General features: G+C 38.8%; 1 protein-coding gene and 1 pseudogene across 1 annotated transcript; both read right to left on the reverse strand.

Moving 5' to 3' along the window:
• Positions 1–501: 501 nt before the first annotated feature.
• Positions 502–9,739, reverse strand: LOC138150547 (nesprin-2-like). The gene is made up of 6 exons (XM_069073981.1): positions 9,544–9,739; positions 7,853–7,981; positions 5,880–6,067; positions 3,341–3,430; positions 2,241–2,287; positions 502–1,841 (listed from the first exon to the last, which is right to left on the reverse strand). The coding sequence occupies exons 2-6, from the start codon at positions 7,869–7,871 to the stop codon at positions 1,562–1,564; spliced, it is 624 nt and encodes a 207-aa protein (XP_068930082.1). The 5' UTR covers positions 7,872–7,981; positions 9,544–9,739; the 3' UTR covers positions 502–1,561.
• LOC138150582 (nesprin-2-like) overlaps positions 9,527–21,504 on the reverse strand; it is a 28,531-nt pseudogene continuing 16,553 nt past the window's right edge.

A 21,504-nucleotide genomic window follows, 5' to 3' on the forward strand; every position in this document is an offset into this window, starting at 1 on the left:
ATTTTTAGATGTAAAAGAAACACTTTCCTCACAACAGACTGTGGGTGTAGGAGTAATGAAGATGTCACTGGCATTTTATAGATGAAATATCTGAGGTTGAGAGAGGTGGTGATTTGCCCAAGTGTAACCACCCATTAAGTGAAAACTTTCTGTTTACATCTTCTCTTCCCAAGGACTCCTCTGAGAGCTCAACACAGTGCCATGCCAACACTCTGTGGTCAATAAACACATACTATTTAAATGAGTGTGTTTCTGCTATTTTTAGAATGAATATTTTTAGCCTCTGACATCGTGGGGATGACCACTAGATTTGAATAGGCTAAATCAACATAGAACAAACTCTGGTAAGTTAGCCTCCCAAGTTGGAAAGGCCTATAATTCCAACCTTGTGACAGTGGCCTGTTGTCTGTGGATTACCCAAGGATCACCTAAGCTTAAGTTTGGAGAGCAGAACCTGCTTTGGTGAGGGTAACAGCAAGAACCTGGTTTCACTGAAGCACTGAACAAGAATGACTGGAATCCAACCCATAAGCTGTTCAGCACTTAGAAGAGACTGAGTTTTCACATACCTCAGAAGCTTAAAGTTACAGAATTCAGTGTTGCAAAGAGGGCAGATTTCTTTTACACTGGAAGAGTACATGCCACAACTAGCTTCCTGTTTCTGTACCAACTCACTTGACTATATAGTTTAACAACAAAAAGACCTGCAGCATCACTTTATAAGGTGTGAAAAATCTTACAAAGTTAACTTATCAAAAATGTATTAGTCTGTCTTTTGGCATTTACTGTACATTAGACAAAAGTTCAAGGTGAAGCCCAGATTTTTAAAAAAATCTAAGTTTACATTAATCATTTGTATTTATACAGTTATTTAGGGAAATCATTCCAAAAATATGCACAATATGAAATCACATCCATGCAAACAACTTTTCCAACTACATATAAAAAAGGCAGACTCAGCAGATAATTAATTACAAGACACTTTACATTTAGAACTGACTAGTATAAAATGTCATTTTATTCTGGTTCTCCAGAAATTTTGTAGATAACATTTCAAATGTGAGTGTCTATCAGTTTTATCACAAAGTGTGCATGAGAGGTTTGGAACTATTAAGGGACATTTTATTCCCTAAGCTATTTATTTACTTTTACTGTACATACTGTAACTGTTGGCTACATGGGATAACTAATTTTCACTTCTGTAAACTCATCTTAAGAGTTTTGGAAATAAAAACTCAGTGTCCACAAAAATGCTAGGCTCTTCTGTACACAGTTTTAGAAGGTTAAACGTGAACAGAAACCACTGAGTTTTGTCAAAGCAACTAAGGTCTCTCACAGAATAATTGGTGCTTTGAGGTCTGACCAGGTCCTTTCCCCAGGGGAAGAATGTCATATAATATAACAACACCCTTGGACTGTGCATCACTAGCCATGAACCATACATTCATCCCAGTCATAGTGGCTCCAGCATTCCCCAGAGAGGCAAACTCCAATTCATGGCACGTGAATATCAGCTGATGGTGCCTTAATGGAAAAGCTACTTACACTGGGACTGCAAGCACTAGGGGCCCCAAGGCTTGAGCACCCATCCTGAATGAATTGGTAGAGGATGCACCCTAGCATGCACCCACTCTATGTTCGTGGGGGCCCATTGGTGTACTTCAAAATTGTTGACGCGGGTGCAACAGTAGTCTTCCTCTGAAGATGGGATCACATAAGCCAGAAGCAATAAGAGGAGGAAGAACAATTGAAGGTACAGAGCTGCTCTAAACACACGGTAAAGGAAGGAGTGGGGCCCAGAGCTGGTCAGAGTTGAGGCAGGTTCAGAGAGATGTTCCACTCTGTAAATAAAAGATAATGATGGGTTAGCAATAAGTTTCAAAGAGCAGAAACACCCAGTGAGACTTCCTTAGCCCTCTTAAATGTTGAGTTCTAAAAGTTTTTTTTTTAAAGGTACTTGCCCATGTTAGTCACAGCCATGTGACTTTCTGCTTTTACATTTTAATGAGATTGGAATAATAGAATTCCATCCAAAGAGAAAAAAATGTAAAGGACAGAAATACAGCTTTGATTTCCAAAGAATTATAAACATTGTGAGAACAGATTGCTAAAGTAGAGAAAGTGTCAAAAATCATACAGAAGCATTAGTCTTTGCATTGACAGTTATTGGTGGGTAGAGAAAAGAATGAGGCAGAGAATGTGGATTTCCCATGTTAATCATTAGAATGAGTTCACATTACCTGATATTTTTTTTACTCTTTTCTTCTGTAATTCTCTCTGCTCTAGCCTGTTGGGATGAAAAGGATCTAATTGGTAAGTTGAAGACACTTTAGTCAAAGTACAGACCGGTGTAGTTGAAAAATTAGAGTTTCAGGCATGACTGTTATGGGATTTGAAATGGGGACAAATCTGTGATGATTTTTTCCCTCGATAAGAGGGAGAGGAGTTCAATTTGGTGGGAGAAGAAAGGACTTTTTTTACCCTAGAAATGGCTATGGTGTAAAGACAACAGGCATCAATAAAATATATTTTTTAAAATAGGAAATATTGAAAGATCTTTCAGTTTTTATTTTTTGATAAAATTCCATCTGGAAGTACATTCAATACTGCCCTTGGGCACTTCAATTAGCTTCTGAAGAACTTAGTTTTTTTCTGAGTAAGCTTTTTTAGTGTGCTTCAAAAACAAATCATAGATAAATTTAGGGATTGATTAGAGAACCTGCTAATTTGATTGGAATGTGTATAATCTGACTTTCTCAGCAGAACATTCCAAATGAGTGCTGATAATCAACAGAACTGCTATTTTTTTAAGCAGCCTGAAAATCTGACTGTTCAAAACAAAATAGCTGAGAAGAGGTCTCTAAGGCCCCTTCTGGCTCTAAATCTTGGATTTGGACTTGGACCAAGGGAAGAAACATGCTAACTAACTGTTATCTGAAGAGTCCTCTTGTGGAAGAGGGGTTATATTTATTCTGCCTGACCCGAAAGGGAAGACCTAAGAATTTGGGTTAGGTTTCATGTAAGCAACTTCTTGGCAATTAGGTCTAAGGATGGAATAAGTTGCAATAATATGTGTTTCATGGAACTTGTGTAGATGTCTTAGTGAGTCCTAGGGTTCTGTCATCAGGGTAACATATTCTAATAATGCAAATTCTATTATCAAATTTTTTTTCAGGGCAGCCAGGTAGCACAGCGAGTAAGAGCACTGGCTCCAGTGTTGGGATGACCTGGGGATCAAATCTGGGCTCAGATACTTAGCACCACACCCAGAAATAACTGGCCGTGTAACCTTGAGCAAGTTACTTAACCCTGATTGCTTTAAAAAAAATTTTTTTTTTACCTTTTCTTGTTCAGTAGTCACAGATTTCGATGACAGATAATGGCCACTACTGTCTATGTTGTCAAAAGCTGTCAATGTTGTATCCTCATCCTGAAATCCATAAACCAAGCTTAAGTGGGAATAACTTCAAGCAAACATCAAGAAAGTATAATTCAACACAAGGATTGAGTCCAACACAAATACTAGTATGTAAATGCCTGAAGCATTCTCAGGGCACAAAAACTTGCAATCTTCCTCCTCCCTGCTCACAAAGAATGTGGATTCAATAAACTTCATCAAGCCATGATCTCCTGGTGCACACCCTTCTCCACTGGTGAGGATACTTTCTCCTTATGTGCCACTTTTCTCAGTTTCTTTTCATAAGTCCTTCACAGAGAAGGTACCTAATGTTCTAAAAACTTTTCATTTTAATGTTTCCTGGAGCTCAATGCAATGCTTGGGCTGTCATCTCTCACTCTGGATACATGACTAGTCCATCACCTCTTCCAAATATGAATCATTAAGTCCTCATATGATACCTCACCTATAAATTATGCTTGGTGGTATGACAACCTCCCACTTTGTAAAGATGAAAATACTGTATGTAAATGTAAATATAAACCACCATTCATTATTAAGAATTCAGAGGTATGCTCTGAATTCATAAGCATAACCTGTGACTCCAAAATGAAGTCTACTATGTGTATTCTTATCTGGTAAAAAGGAAATCTCCTTCACCCTCTTGAGTAGAAAACAGTGACAGCCTTAAGTACTTGAGGGGCAGGGCTGATTTTCCTAAAACTATTATGTATATTACTTTATTTCTCAGAAGCCAGAATTAGCTGAGATGTATGGGGAGTGAAGCCTATTACTGAATCTAGCTTGTATCCATTTTCTATGGGTGCACAAGTGGTAGTTTCTATACTATTAAGTCTTGCAGTTAGATTGAAAAGAGTGTGGAGCTGAATTTCTATTCCTGTGAGATCCAGATCTGGGTTGAGGCAATTTTATATATACATAAAAAATACAACATATTTATATTTATTCTAGGCAACTGCCAGTGTCCTTTGGAGTAAAGACTTTAGAATATTTCTTAGAGAGTATCATTTTTCCTTCACTAATTTATTTCTAAGCCCCTGCTGCCATTCTCCCTGAATCCCTCTTCCCCAAAGTACTGTTAGTGCCAAGACAGCTATGCATGAGAGAGCTAGGTGGCACAGTGAGTCAAGTGCCAAATTTGGAAGTAAGCAAGAGCAAATCCTCTCTCAGTTTCCCTATTTGTAAAACAAGGATAACAGTGGTACTCATTTCACAGGGTTGTTGTGAGGACCATGAGATAACAGGTGAAGTACTTTGCAAACTTTAAAGTGCCGTATGAACATTATATTTGATAAACTGATATGAATATGGAGTAGCAGCCACAGTGAACCCATCTTAACAGGTACAGATGCAGATACTATCTTGAAAGTAAATCTGAAAGTCCCAAAAGAAAGAGCTCCCCCATTTTGTCCCCCTGGGAGCAGTAGCATCACTTTTGTATCCTATCCCTTTCATTCCAATCCCTTTGCCAAGCAGTCTGCATGACCAGGCCATTTCACATTTCCTCTGACCATCAAGAGATTTCCATACCCTGGCCATACTGTAAGAGGGAGCATCCATAGCACAGTGACAGGTGCACTAGGTGGCAAAGTGGGAAGGACTCTTAGGATCAAATTCTAGCTCTGGAACTTAGTACCGTGTTTCCCCGATAATAAGACCTATCCCGAAAATAAGCCCTCCCCTTACTGTGTAAGATTCCTCTAAAATAAGCCCTCCCCCGAAAATAAGCCCTATTGAGATTGCTACTGTAGTGAAGGTGATCCCCTGCGCTACACGCTACATTACGGTACCCTCTGTATGCACCGTTCCCCCCCCACCCCCCCAGGTGAAACGCACACCGCGCTCCGAGCTGCATCCAATTAGAGCTGCAGCAGTGAGCGCATCATCCTGTTCTTCCCCAGTGATTTGCTTATTGAATAAAGGTACATTTTTTTGTTCACATTTACCTGTTTATTAAAATTGCTGTCAATGTTCATTAAAATAAGCCCTCCCCTGAAAATAAGCCCTCTGGTGTTTTTCTGTCCAAAAAAATTAATAAGACAGTGTCTTATTATCGGGGAAACACGGTAGTTGTAGGACCAGAGTTTAGGTTTAGTCCTTGTGTTGTTGTGAAGAAAGTATTTATAAACCCTCAAGGGCTTTATAATTGTCAGCTATTACTATAGCTGTGCCAATGTGACATTTGAGAAGGACAGAAACACCTGCACTGAAAGTGACCTGGGGCCCAAAATTAGTCCGTTTATCTTACTTTGTCTCCCTACAATCCATCCAATCCCTGTCTCAGGAAGACTGCTGGCAACTCTTGTTTCTCTTTCTGTTTTCCTCCCACAGACAGAAAATATTGGCTTGTATACCTAGGGTTCATTTTCCACATAATAGGCCAAGACTTTTTTTTCCAAATTCAAATTTTTTTTAAACATATATTATATTGAACCTTTTTCTATAGAATAAGTTGGCTCACCTGGCTTCCCTTCAAAGACTCTAAATATTGGTAAACTTGGTCCAGTAGCTGGTTGAGTTTCTTTCCAATGATATGAACCTTTTCATGAGCTTCAGTATAATCTCTATCTCCCTTAGCAAGTAGGTACTTTGAGATCTCCTGGAGAGAGCTTACTTGAAGCTGTTGCTCCAATAGCTCTTTTCTAGTTGCTAAAAATAAACAAAACCAGAGATGTAAGGGAGAGTGGCTTATCTGACTGAGAGAGTCACAGGGAGGAAGGCACAGATAGAAAGGCTGCCATTTCTGCATATAAAAATGTTAGAACCATATTATTTTCTAAAATAGGAGTATCCAAAAAAAGAGATACTTCAATTCATTTTAAATTTAAATTATTGCTATCCCAGTGTCTTGAGTATTAGTAGGAGTTTCATAGCTGTTTGAACTGAATTAGTATCCTAATTTTGGTTTGTGGGTACATGTACATGTATGTTCTTACACACAATATAAATATTGATCGGAACTTCCTAAAGGCAAAACCATTTTTTCTCAAGAAAATTTGTTGGCAGGTAATTTTTTTTGTCTATGTAGCTGTTTAGAGTCTTATCATTTCCTTAAGGGCAGAAGCCATTTTATTTTTGGTAGGTTCTACTTTAAGGAGCTCAGACCCTGAAACAGGACATTGTACATAGGCGATCTTACATATAACACATTCAAGAAAGATAGAGGAGAGTCCATAAAGCTGGTTTGATTGCAAGAAGAATTGCTTGGTTTCATGGAGAAGATTCAAAAATAGTAAGTCAAATCAAAGTTTAAAAGATGTAATTGCGGGCCTTTGTGATTATAATTGAAAAGAATAAATGAAAGACTTCATCTCAGCCTTTTGTTAAGTGAATTATTCAGAGGCCAAGACAGTTTTTGGTAACCAGCTTTTCAACAGAGGTGATGATGAAAAATTAAAACTGAAGGTTGTTTGGCTGTAGACCCTGAGAGAAAATTGTACAGTTTGAATAGGCATTGATCTATCCAATCCTGATCTCAGGCTACTAAGCCACAATGACACTAATATCAAATTTGACCCCCAAAATATCTAAAAGAAACACAAACCAAAATGCTATTTGTATTAAAAATCATCTGACTGACATTACAAAGCCTTATATTTCCTGAGTTGGGTGAAGACCACTGACCAGAAGATTATAGTAAGTGATGCAAATGCTTTGAGTTCTGGGCAGGAAAACCTATGAAATGTGCATCTATTTTTCCTCTGTTTCTTCTAAGCATCTGTGTGGTGGGAAGCAGGGACATTTCTCTAGCTCAGGTAGTCTTATTATATTGTATCCATCTCTTTTAGGAATAAAAGACAAGGTAGTACAGTTGAGAAAATATAGTACTGTATCATAAAAATGATGCTCTCAGGGCAGCCCAAAGCTTGCTGGGAGAGCCTGGAAAGTGGCCTAGAATTTTTATGTGAAGACCCTTTATTAAAAAACTGTAAGCAAATATGAGCAACATGTTTTATTGTCATGTTTTTTTGGCTGACTACCCAGGCTGACAACCAGACCCTGGTAGAAAAAACACTTTTAGGGTCTCTGAAAATGAAAGACAAACAATGATAGCTTTTCCACCAGATTCTAAATATCCCATGAGAGGGGAATGGTTCAGTGGTGGCACATTTATATCAAGAATACTCTATATACTATTAAACAACGAAGAACAATAGCAATACAAAGAAATAGTGTAAAGTGAGTGGAGAAAAAAAACAGAATCCGAAAAATAGGGTTACATATATGTGGAAAAGTGAAGGAGATTGAATGGACAAAGAATCCTAATGGGGATTTAGAGGGACAAGGGAAAAATAAGTCTTAGTATAATCTATAGTTTAAAATTAAATTCTGAAAGAAAAATGTACATAGTTACCATGCAAATTCTGTTGTTTGAGTTGATATTTCACTGTTACGTTTCTAATTCAAAAAAAGAAAGAAAGAAAAAAAATGTACCATCAGCTCTTTTTGGCATTCCAGGATGGTATGGGTATCTGCATTTGGATTCACAACTTGGGCCTTATATCTCCCATTTTCTGCACTTGCTAGCCATAACAGGAGGGACTGACTCAGCTGATGAAAATCCTGGGGGTAAAAACAAACAGGCAAATAAATCTCTTTCCACAGCAACTGAAAACAAAGCAGGTACCTACCAACTGGGGAAATGAAGGGCAAAACAAATTGTGGTATATGAATATAAAGAAATATTACTTCTAAGTCTTGTGGGAAATTATATTTATATCCATATATTTCTATCAATCATTTCTCACAGAATTTTAAAGCAGGACTCTCAGCAGCCAGTCCATACCACACCAGAAACTGATCCCCACCAATGGTCATTCCAGCATTTGTCTTGAAGACTTTCAATGAAGAGTTTGCACCACCTTCACAGGCAGACCATTTCACTGTTTGCTTTGAGGAAGCTTTGCCCTATGGCATCAAGCCTTGAATTTGTTTCCTTGCAACTTCTACCTCTGGGGTCAAAAAGAACAAGTCTGATGCTTGTTCTTTTGAATAAGTGTTTCGAATACTTGAAAGCATCTCTCCACTACTTACTGAATTTCATTGTATTAGATCTGACTAATGCTTTGGCCTGAGGAATTCTTTGGGGATATTGGTCTCTGTCAGAGTATTAGCTATACCTTCCAGTGACCCATCATCTATAAATTTGATAAGCAATGCTATCTATATCTTTATTCCAGTCATTAATTTAAAAAAATTAAGTAGAATAAGGCCAAGCACAGATCTCTGAGGTTCTCTACCAAAGATCTCCTGCAAAGTTGACACTGAACCTGTAACAACTCAGTTTGATCATTCTACCAGTTCCAAATCCACTTAATTGTGTTACTGTATTGGGCAACATCTCTTGATCTTTTCTACAAGAGTGTGAGATACTTTGTCATTTTTTTTCATTGTCTTTTGCAATTTAGGAAGCCAAATATTTTCAACTAAGGTGTGTGATGGTGACTTTTGAATTCTCCCAATAGGATTAAATAATGAAGCACTAAATATTTCCAACTACATTGTGACAGTGACTTGAATTCTCCAATAGGATTAAATAATGAAGCACCCACCTAGTAAAAATATTGGCCTTGTGGGTTTAAAAAAATTCTGTTCAACATGGCTGTGGAAGTAGTTACTGGCAGTGGTTATGAAGGCTAAGAGGTTATTTAGTCCAACCTACTCATATGACAACTGAGAAAAGACACACAAAGGGCTTCAAGTGACTTTGGCTGTGCAGCTAGTGAACAGTAAAGCTGAGATCTGACCAGAGGTCTCCAGCCTTTAAATTCAGGGTTCTTCAGGGGAGTTCTTTGTACAACGAGGACAAGCTCCATGCCGAGAGGGAATGGTTAAATTTACCTACTGGAAAGCATGAGGGTACCAAACCCTCACTTGGGCTGAGTGAAGGAGGGATGGAGGACAGCAACAGTTACTTTAGAATCTGGCCATGTCTTCCTTGGGGATTCCTGTAGTACATCATGGTTGCAAACACACCAAAGCCCACTGATTACCTTGCGTATCTCAACTGGTGAAATGCTGCAAAAACCTGCTCATTAACAGCCTCCTTGTAAGCCATGCACTTGCGTGAGAAAACATAACCACAGTACAAGATGTACTGGGGCTCTCTCAGCTGGTCAGTGTACCTGGCATTGCATGAGGGAATGCTGCAAGCTCCCTCTCCAGCTGTCCAACAAAAGATTTGCCTTTTCCCAGAGCAAATTCAGCTGCCGGGAGTCTGTTCTGGAGTTCTTTAGATTCAGTGTTATCTGGCTGCTGCAATTTCTTGCTGCTCAAGTTGGTGGAGATCACTAATGCCTTGTAGTTATCAAAGTCTTTTAGTATATCCTAACAGTGGAAAGGTGAAAAGGAGTAAAGGAAAAAAAACAGTGCTCTCTTAGAAAGTTATCAGTTAAGACATTTACTAAATCCCCAACCCCCACCTGATATGGGTACTTCCACCTCCCCTTAGGACTGGCAGGTGGGAACAAGCCTGGGGAGGACACTAAAAAGGCCAGGGATCTCCACTCAGTGAGTGCTTATATGCAAATCGGCCCCTCCCAGGCCTTAAGGGGAGTTATTAATAACAGATTAAGCTGACCTCTATCTCTACTTCCACATTAGATGCCCTTAAGAAACTTTTCTGACCAGATATAAAATGTGTGTGTGAGTTGTCATTTTTACTAAGTCTATGAAATAAATTAGGGAACTCCACTACTAAACTATATCTTAATATGACATTTTTATTAGACCTATGAAATATGATATATATTACATTTTTACTAAACTTATGAAATATCAACTCACCTCATGTAAATAGGGAACTCCCTTACTTAACCATATAAAAAGTAATTTTTTGCTAGACCTATGAGATAAGATCACCTTACATAATATAAATAGGAAACTCCATATTAATCTTATATAAAAAGCCTTTTTTGTTTTTCACTATGAAATATCACCACCTCATGTATATAGGGAACTTCACTCTTCAGCCATAAACTCACATTGATCTAAGGAAACATCAGATAACATCATTTAGGCCTTCCTGAGTTTGAATCTAGCACTGCAACTTACTGCCTATGTGACCTTGGACAAGTCATTTCCTCCCCAGGCATTAGTAACTTTACCTTTCAAATGAGAGGGTTGGATTAGAATATCTCTCTGGTCCCTTCAGCTATAAATCTAAGATTGGCCAATACAACATTAGACAGCCAGCCTTATAATAGCTTCAAAAAAAAATAAAACTTATCTTTTTAATTCTGAGAGATAAACTATTAAGTTGAAAATGCCTACAAGTGGTATCAAGCACATGGAAAGTATTAATGAAATTATTCAGTGTAGCAGTATGAGTGCTAGAATTAGCCTGGGTTCAAATCTCACGTAAAATATTTACTTGCTCATCTGTAAAATGGGAAAAATGAAAAAACCTTCCAAAGCTGTTATAGAAGAAAGCGCCCTTGGAAACACGAGCTATTACTCTTTTCATTATGTGCTAGGGAGGAGCAGTCAAGGAGCATGTACATTGTATGTATTCATGTAACAGAAGCATAGCAAATTCAGACCACCAGACCCTCCAAACCTGGCTAATGGACTTTGAATTTCTTCACTCAGGGCTCTTTCCTGGATGTCAGCTGCAGGCTTCACCATCTCTAGCTCTTCCAGCTCAGCTCCTGTTATTTTCAGCCAATGGATGACATCATTGATATCTGAGTCCAGCTGCTTCCACTCCTTCAAGTTTCGTTTTGTTCTAAGTTTATTGCAAAGATCTTGGGCTTGAACGAGCTCCCAACTGTCAAACACACCTGAAGTGACAGGTAAGCCAGAAAAATTCATAAAGATGAATGTAAACAAAATATGCATCAAACCAAGATGATGTTACTCTTACAGTTATGACTCTGGGCCTGATTCTGTGCCCTGGGTGACACAATCCATGTGAAGCTACAGTCTTAAAGGGGTAGAAATTTGGGCGACTTCCATCCTGCTATCTGATGGAGGGATTTTGTTTACCCTTTCCTTCCAAAGGGTGATATTGTTGTCCCCCACAAAACTAGGACTGGAACAACCAACCTTCTCATGAAGTTGGGTCCTGCCCCAACCATGGTTAGCATTTCATCACATAATGGTTTTGGAAAAGCTTTTTTTTGGTCCTTGCATAAATAAGATATGACCTCTACCAAAAAAAAAACCCTACAAAATGGAACAAAATAAATGCAACAAAATGCTGTGAGATGTCCAAAAGAAGAATATATATATATATATATATATATATATATATATATATATATATATATATATTTGTGACTGGGAAGATGGCATTTGAATTATTTCATAAAGGATATATAGCATTTGTTCTATTAGAAACTAGGGAGAAAGAAGGAATTTTGAGTTTAAGAGCACTGACAAGAGTAAAGGCTCATCGCAGGAAAGCAGGGACAAAGTAATATAGTTTGACTAGACTACAAGAAGAATAGTATAAGATTTTAAAGATAAAATCTAACCAAAACACACACACACACACACACACACACACACACACACACACACACACACCGAGTTTAATGCCTAGAAGAGAAATTTGAACTTGAGTCTGTAAACCTTCACTAAATAAAGGCTTTTAAACTTTATTTGATTGTAAATGTACATTAGGGAAATTAAGTTTGTCAAGAAGACTTGTTCAAGGTCACACAGCAGAGCTGGGTTTTGAACTCAGGATTCCTTTCAGCATTAGTTTATGAAGTATGAACTGGAGACACAAAAAGATTAGAGGCAAGGAGACTAGTTAGGAGTTTATAGAAATAGTCAAGGCAAGATAATGCTTGGGCTTTACTTATAGTGGGCGTGAAGGGAATTCATTCATACACTTAAAAATCATTTATAAAATATCTACTATGTGCCATGCCCTGGGCTAGGCGCCAAGGGGAAAAAAGGTCAATATTAGATGGTTATCTTCGAAACAGATTGCTAGAGTGGGTTTATCAACCTTTTCTATATCATCTTTTTGATGTGAAGCCTATGGACCCCTCTCAGAAATGCTTTGAAATGCATAAAATAAAATGCATAGGAGTAAAAAGAAAACCAATTGTATTAAAATAAAGATGAATTTTTCCCCCATTCAAGTTTACAGACCTTTTGAAGTCTATGCTTAGACCTTAAGTCAAGGTCTTTTACACAGAGAAATATGACACAGATTGAACCTAGAGGCACTGGTGGCCAACCGGATATAGGACATAAGAGAAAGAAAAAAAAGACATTTCTGACATCCTGAGTATGCTAGTGCCACTGACAGAAATAAGAAGCTATGAGAAAAGAGCAGGTTTCAAGATAATTAGGGAATTATGGTCAGAAAGTTTTTCGTTTAATGCTCTAATACTCACAATTACTTAGTAAACTTATAAAGGCAATCATTTTCAAAAGGGATGGAGACAGTCAATGGAGGAGGGGTTCCAGAAAGACAAACACACTACATTGTGGGAATTTTAAATTATTATAACCATTTTGGAAAGCAATTTGGAATTATTTGAAAATAATTCCTAAACATTCACACTTTTTGATAGAGAGTCTACTGCTAGGCATATGCTCCAGAGATCTCAAAGGCAGAAAGAAAGGCCCCATCCATATCCAAATATTAATCACAACACATTTTGTGTTGTAAAAGAACTGCAAGGAGCAGTTAGGTGGCAGTTAGTAGATAGAGCACTAGCCCTGGTGTCAGGAAGATCTGAATTCAAATACAGCCTTAGACACTTGACAAGTGTAAGTACTAGTTATGTGACCCTGGGCAAGTTACCTTAAACCCTGACTGCCTCACAAAAAAAAAATCTGGAAACAAAGAGAGTGCCCATTGGTTAGGGAATAATGGCTAAACATAAGCTCCTTGGGAGCAAGAATTGTTTTTACTGGTTTTCCTCCTAGAGCTTAGCACAGTGCTAGACATACAGTAAGTGCTTAATTAATGCCTGCTGATTGAATAGTAAACAAATTGTGTTGTAAGAATGTAATACTATATTACTGCGCCATAAAAAATGATGAATATGAAGAACTGAGAGAAAAGTAGGCTTCTAGAAACTGATACAGAGTGAAGTAAGCATAACCAGAATAACATAAGAGCTGCAATAATTTAAAAAGAAATAACCACAAAATTGAGCAGTGTGTAATTAAAATGATTGAGCTTGACCTTGGAAAAGAGTTAGGAACATTCACCTCCTACCCTTCAATGAAAATGAGGGATTATGGGTGGGAGATAATGCAGACCCTGACAGATATGTTAGTTCTGCTTGTTGGTTTAGTTGAATATTTTTTTCTTTTGAAATCTTTGCTAAAGGAAAGGCTTATTGGAACAGAGGTATATATTCAGAAATAACTGATGTAATAATGAAAGACATTAATAGAAGATGGCGAAGTGGAAGCAGGACCTCCCTGCTGCTCTGGCTTCCACCTTCCCCAATCCATGTAAAAGGGGACCCTAAACAAACTTTGGAGCTGCAGAACCCACAAAATGACAGAGAAGCTAATTTCCCACTGAGGACAGCCCGGGCAGGCCTGGAGGAATCAGCCATCGCAGCACTCTGGGAGCTGAGCCCAGCCCCACACAGAGGCTTTTGCCCCAGGATGGGCCTAACCAGACGCTAGCCAGAGGGACTCCAGATCAGCAGAAGATGTGGCCCTTTTCAGATTTATCAACACATAGATGCGAAGGACAAAGTGAGAGGTCAGTGCAGTCTGGACTTTGGGACCCAGTAAGTGGGAGTGCGTGCTGAGACACCAGCACAGCCAGCCAACACCATATGGCAGCTTCAGCTCCTGGCCTGCAGAGTGTAGGGGGACCAAGCACCAGTCTGACGGGTAATCGCTCTTGCTTCAACCTTCTTGGATATGGATTGCAGTCTGGGGTGGAGGTCCTGGGGTGTGTGTCCAGCTTGCCAGAGCATGTGGAGACCTCAGAGAGGCCACCCATATAATACCTCTGGCAGCTGAGAAAACCCCAGCGTTTGGGAAGAAAGCTCCCCTGTCTGGTTGCAGAGTCCTACTGTGGCAAAAAGCCCAGGGGTCAAGTGATTGAGGGGCAACATGACCAGGAAAAGGAAACAAGGCAGACAGAAGATTCCAACATTACACTCCTATTTTGGGGACAAAAAAGAAGCAAAGCATGGAACAGGAGGAAGAAAGTGAAGTCAGAACTCCTGCACCAAAAGCTTCAAAGGAAAATGCAAGCTGGTTACAGGCCCTAGAGGACCTTAAGAAGCAGATAAGAGAAGTGGAGGAAAAATTGGGAAGAGAAATGAGAACAATACAAGAAAATTACGAAATGAGAGTCAACAGCCTGACTGAGAAAAATCATACCTTAAAAAACAGACTAACTCAAATGGCAAAAGAGGCTCAAAAAGGCAATGAGGAGAAGAATGCCTTAAAAAGCCAAATTTGCCAGATGGAAATAGAATCTCAAAAGCTCAATGAGGAGAATCATTGCTTCAGAATTAGATTGGAGCAAATGGAAGCTAATGACTTTATGAGAAATCAAGATACTGTTATAAACAGATCCAAACAAATGAAAGAATAGAAGGCAATGTGAAATATGTCATGGGAAAAACCACTGACTTGGAAAATAGATCCAGGAAAGATAATTTAAAAATTATTGGACTACCTGAAAGCCATGACCAAAGTAAGAACCTAGAAAACATCCTCCAGGAAGTTCTCAAACAAAACTGCCCTGATATTTTAGAACTAGAGGGCAAAATGGAAGTTGAAAGAATCCACTGATCACCTGCTGAAAAAGATCCCAAAAAGAAAACTCCTAGGAATATTATAGCCAGTTTCCCAAATTGCCAGATCAAGGAGAGAATATTACAAGCAGACAGGAAGAAACAATTTGAATATCGTGGAAACACAATCAGGATAACCCAGGATCTGGCAGCTTCTACACTGAGGGATTGAAGAGCTGGGAATATGATATTCTGGAGGTCAAAGGAGCTGGGATTAAAACCAAGAATCATGTACCCAGCAAAACTGAGTATCATATTTCAGGGGGAAATATGGTCATTCAGTGGAATAGAGCACGTTCAAGCATTCTTGATGCAAAACCAGAGTTGAATAGAAAATTTGACATTCAGATACAAGAAGCAAGAGAAGCATGAGAAGGTAAACAGGGAAAAGAAATCATAAGGAACTTATCAAAGTTGGACTATTAACATTCCTACATGGAAAAACAATTGTAACTTATGAAACTTTTCTCAGTAGTTGAAGGGAATAGAAATATATATGTCTGTATATGAGGGTATAGGGGGATATGAATACATATGTGAATGTGTATATATATGTTTACAGGTATACATAGAGGGAACAGGACCAATTTAACAGGAAGGGATGATACTTAAAAGGTGAAATTAAGAGGTGAGAGGAGGCAAGGGAAAATGGTTAAAATGGAGAGGAAGAATAGGAAGGCAAAAGGGAATGGGTCAACCTTATTCCCATTGAATCTGGCTTGAGCAGGGAGTGAAATACACACTAAATAGGGTATCTCACCCTCCAGGAGAGTAGGTGGGGAAGGGGAGGAGAGGGGGGATGATGGAAGGGAGGGCAGGCTGCAGGGGAGGGAAGTTGGAAGCACCCACTTTTGAAAAAGGATGGGATCAAAGTAGAGAATAGAACAAGTGGGAGGTGGGACAAGAGGGAAATATAGTCAGTCTTTTACAGTATATCTACTATGTTATTGTTTTGCATTAGCCACACATGTACAACCTATACTGAACTGCTTATCTTCCCAGTAAGGGTGGGTGACAAGGAAGGAAGGGAATGAATCTGGAATTGAAAGTTTTAAAATCAAATATTCAAATATATATGTGTGTGTGTGTGTGTGTGTGTGTGTGTGTGTGTGTGTGTGTGTGTGTGTATATATATATATATATATACTATTATTAATACCATCTTACATGTAATTGGAAAATAAGATATACAGGCACTGGGGCATAGAGATCCACTGGAAAAGTCAAAAGGAGTATGGGAGAAAATATGGGAGAGAGCAGATTGGAGGAGGGGATATCCATGGGATTGCTATTATGGGGCGGTGGGTAGGGGAAAAATGGGGAGAAAATTAGTAACTCAAAATCTGGCAGGTAAAAAAATAAAAACAAAAATATCATAAAAAACAATGAAATAGAAAAAAAGATTTATGGCCTTTACCTGATACAAAGCTGTAGTATGGTCCTTTTTCATCATCTTCATGAGAGGAGGAGCCCCCCAAATCACCTGTGTGATCCCATTCAAGTGGAGTAGAGTCCACACTGACAGGGGTCTCACAGCCTAACCGTTCATGACCCAGTGGGGGACGCATAAGATGACAAAGGGACTGAAGGGATGACGGTCCCTCATTCACCTCCTTCTTATGTCATGAGTCATTTTGTATTTCTCTTGAATCTTCCACATCTTTTTCATTTTCAGAGGCTTCTTTTTCAACTTCTAATCCCTAAAGAAAAGACAATTTTTAAAAATGAAACAAATTAGGCTGAAGAAGAACATGGGGAGATGATTTCAACTTGTGGGGGCAGAGGGTGAGGCTGAGGGGAGGATTTCCTGCTACAGAATGTTATCACTCAAGTGTGATTGTAACCAGGAAGTTATGATTGCTGTGTTTTATTACTTGACTTATAAATTCATTCTCTTCTAATTCTCAGTTACATTCTATCTCATTTGAATCATAGGAAGGAAATGATGGAAGATGTTAGATTTTAGAATAGATGGAATTGTGGGATAATTTTGGTGGCTACACTTAGGGATTTTGGAAAAGGTAACTGTCCATAGAATGAAGTAAAAAAAAAAAGGGTCACTTGTGCTTTTAAGTGGCCATCACTAAATAATGTTCTCAGCACACCAAGGTTAAATAGGCAATGACTTGTACTCAGTGGCCACTTGCCAAAAAAAAAATGGAATTTGTTCTTTTAACAACTGCCTAAGAATGGATAAAAGCTACTTTTGCAAACTGATGCTCTTGACCAAAAGCAGTGACTTCCAAAAGCATTAGGAAATTCTAAAAGTAAGTGAACCAGCAATTAAGATAAAGTAAATGACAAATATTTACTAGTAGTAAAATTTTTAAAAAATCCTTAGCTGATTCTGGGTGTGTTTGTTTATACATGCCCAGAGAAGACTACATTCAGGAACACAATACAACCACACGCAAAGGATATAGTGATTTTGTTTAAATGATTAAATTCAACAGTCATTAAATATCTCCCAGATGAAAGATAAAATAAAATCCTAATGACATCAAATGAAAGTCTAATATTTTCCACCAAAACACTTCACAATTGCCACTTTCCTATTATTTATCCAACAGAAAATAAGTTCAGATTTGGTGTAGCATGGAGGGTATGGTGAGAAGGGCAGTGCCCTGCAGAACAATAATAAAATAGAAACCAGAATCTCTCACCATAGCCTGTTAAACATAAAATAATTCATTTGTGTAGACTCTTACACAGACTAATATTTAGTTTTTCCAATTCACAAAAAAAACAACACCCCAATTCTGAACCAATCTTAAATCTATTGTTGAAAGTCTACAACAAATGCATCTTTCTTACTGGATTGTGAGAGGTCAGCCGCCGGTGAAATCGGGCCACTCGGCCAAACACTTCTTGGCAATACCGATGGAGTTCTTTTAACTCATTTTCCATCAATACAGCATCCATCGGCTCACTCTTCTGAATCAGCTGCTCTCCAAATACTGGTCAGTCTTGTTGGTATTTAATGTAATTTCCTGTTGGAAACCCTGTTTAGAATATGAGAGAGGACTGCTTAAAATATTTTCCAGCAGAGATCTAGTCTAGACTTTCCTCTCTGCAGAAAGAATCAAAATCTTTTCTTTAACCTAACTTTTTCTTTAACCATAAAGTTGTATCAGCAATGCCATATTCACAATGCCTATGGAGATTACAAATATGCTGATATAATTATCCATCACAAAATACATCATGCTTGCCATGTGGGGGAATAAGCTGGAAAATTTACTAAGATACCAAAAGACTGAATCCCAAAACCAGAAAGTGAAAGCCATCAGAGTAGTTATGACATTGGCACAGGTAGATAAAGTAGAAAGCACCCACATTTTCAAGCCTTTGAAACAGAACAGGCTACCTCAGGCAAAGGTCCTCCTCTCCCCACTCACAGCAACCACCCAGTGTCCGGGAAGCGCGCTCCCAGCAGCTCCGGCCCCTGGCAGTCCTCAGCAGGAGTCCTTAGCAGAAATTCTGGCTAACTCAAAAAAAGGGCTTCGCGCTGCTGCTGCCACCACTGCCGCTGCCACTGTCGCCACCACCGCCAGCCACCGCAGGAACTCTAGTTTGGCTTCCGCTTCCTCTTGCTCCGCCCCTTCCTGCTACATCAGCAAGTCCAATGGGGCATGGAAGATCTTTAAATCCCATAACCCTTACAAAAGTCCAGAGTCAAAAAGCTTGCTGTGTGTTGCTAAAATATTCCTCTTCATCAATGACAAACTATGAATCCAGAGGTTTGAAGATGAAGAACATGGTCAACTTTCTTCCCAAAGGATAATGGATGCAAAAAGCAGATTGAGACATACATTTTTGAACATAGTCTGTTGTTTCACTGGGCCATGTATAATTGTTATGAGGATTATCTTCTCTTTTTAAATTTTAATTTAATTTTTAATTGGGAGGGAGAAATGCTAAAGTAAAAAATATTTCCCCTCTTTACTTTTAAAAAAGCAAATCATTTTCCCCTCATTTAAGAATTTTTCCATTTAAAAACTTTCTGAAAACTTGTCATGCTCGACTCGACACCATGTGAAAGAGAGAACTATGTATCTTAATCACTCATTGGTAGAAGCAGTTCTCCCATATTATTTTGCTAGTGGGCCTTTAATTTTGACCTTGTCATTTCAGTGGTTCACATGTGTAAGGGTTATTAGTGTGTGGTAGATTTCACTTCTTGACCTCTTCTAATACCTAATAAAGAGTTAAGAAGATGGCTTAGTGGTTGGAGCACTGGTCCTGGAGTTAGGAATAAAGGTCAAATCAGACACTTACTAGCTGTGTAATCCTGGGCAAGTCACTTAACCTCTGTTTGCTTTAATCCACTGGAGAAGGAAATGGCAAACCATTTTAGTATCTTTACTAAGAAAACCCCATGGACAGTGGTAGCGTTTTATGGTCCATGGGGTCACAAAGAGTTGGACGTGACTGAATGACTGAACAACAATACTTAATAAAAGTGGCAAGAGGCATCTTTAGCACAACAGATAGAGAATGAGTCTTGGAGTCAGAAAGACCTCTGTCTCTGACATATACAGGTTATATGGCCCTGGGCAAGTCACTTAAATACTCAGTGCCCCAGGCATCTCTCTGGTCCCAATCTGAATCAGTGGAAGGCCTATTTCCTCATCAGAAGTATCCTGCATGAATGCAATCACAGATCTGACTACTTCCCATCCTCCTCTGTGACTGGGGAAAAACAAAACAAACAAACAAAAAAAACCCCTAACAACCACCATACTCCAATCCATTCCCAGACTGCAGAAAACAGCTTTGTGATGATGGTAACCCAGTGGCTTTGGGAGCAGCCTGGATTCTTACAATTTGATCCAAGATGGCTTCCTGCCACACCCACGGGGACCAACACTTACAAACAATGCTTACATGCAGCTGGTGCATTTGGTCATCCACATCACTCTCAGAGAAATGCTCCACGTTTGTCAGTTGCAGGTCCATTTCAGTGAGCCATACCAGAATGCTCTCCCGGGTCCCTTCAAATTCTTCCCTTTGATTAGTAAAATGCTATACAATAGAAGAACAAAAAGGTATGTTTTAACTGCTCTGTTAGGATTCACAGTATGTTTGATCCACATTCTAATTCTGTCTCTAGAGGATAACTGTAGAAAGAGGGGCATGGTAAGAAAGACCATTCTCCTGGGGAGTCAAGGAGCTGGGCTTTAGTCCTGGGGCAGGTTTCCTCAACTATAAAATGAGGGGGTTGGATGTAATGATCCCTGAGTTCCCTTGCAGCACTAAATTCCTTCTCTGGTCCTCAAGTTTCTCATTGTAAAAATACAAGTTTGAACAAGATACCAACAGAATTTAGACCTGGAAGAGACTTTCTAGACCATCCAAATCGAGCTCCTCATTTGGCTGATGAGAAGCAATTTGCCTCTCTAAGGTCTCTTCCAGACCTTGCATTGCTGTTAAATGATTGCTATGTGATTTAAGTGTAGGATGATGAGTTCATTGGGTGCTTTCACTATTCTAATTTTGAATATACCTTTTCAGAGGGAAAGGGGAAGAATGTAAATATTAAAAATGTCCCCTCAACTAACAAGGACAGACAAGCTTATCTATCTGTAATTGTAAACTCCATAATTTTATTGGAAGGGCTTTCAGTGGTAACAGTGGAATAAGGTTCCATTAAAGGCATTATGTTGAAGATGGAATGGACTCCAAAGGAGAACTGTGAAATCCCTTCATCTGGAGAAAGAGAAAAAGGATAGATTCTTATCTCCCCAGAAAATTTTTAGCAAAGCTACACCTTAGGTACAGGAGCAGAGAATAAGATGACTTTAGGCACCCAACTCACTGTTCTAGTTCTGCAAACCCATATTCCAACTCCCATTTACTAAATTTTCTGAATGATAAAGGCTGAAAGCAAATATTCTTAAAAACACAAAAGAGGCATATTCAGACCTCTGAAATAAGATAATGTGATCAGTCATACTAAAAGAGAAGTAAGCGTTCCATAACCTTTCATGATCTATAGATGGTAGTTGTGTCAAGGGGTTCTGGAAAGCACCTCCCTTAATGCAAAAATGAAAGCAGTGTAATCATAAATAGACACATATGGCAGAACTGCATTCTGGAAACACCTTAGACAAAGCAATGAGTAGGAGGATTTCTGATAAGACAGGGATCTAAATTCTTACTTGTGGGTATAGCTGATACAAATATACCTAGCATTAGCTAGGTGGAAAAGTGGATAGAATTCTCTACTTGAAATTAGGAAAACTCTAGTTCAACTCTTGCCTCAGAACACTTACTAACACTGTGACCAAGGAAGGGCAATTCATTTCACCTCTGTGAGTCTCAGGTTCCTCATTTGTAAAATGGGGA

The sequence above is a fragment of the Petaurus breviceps genome, unplaced genomic scaffold (assembly GCF_028583685.1).
Source record: "Petaurus breviceps papuanus isolate PSGF00001 unplaced genomic scaffold, PetGlider_PUasm1.0 90881, whole genome shotgun sequence".
NCBI lineage: Eukaryota > Metazoa > Chordata > Mammalia > Diprotodontia > Petauridae > Petaurus > Petaurus breviceps.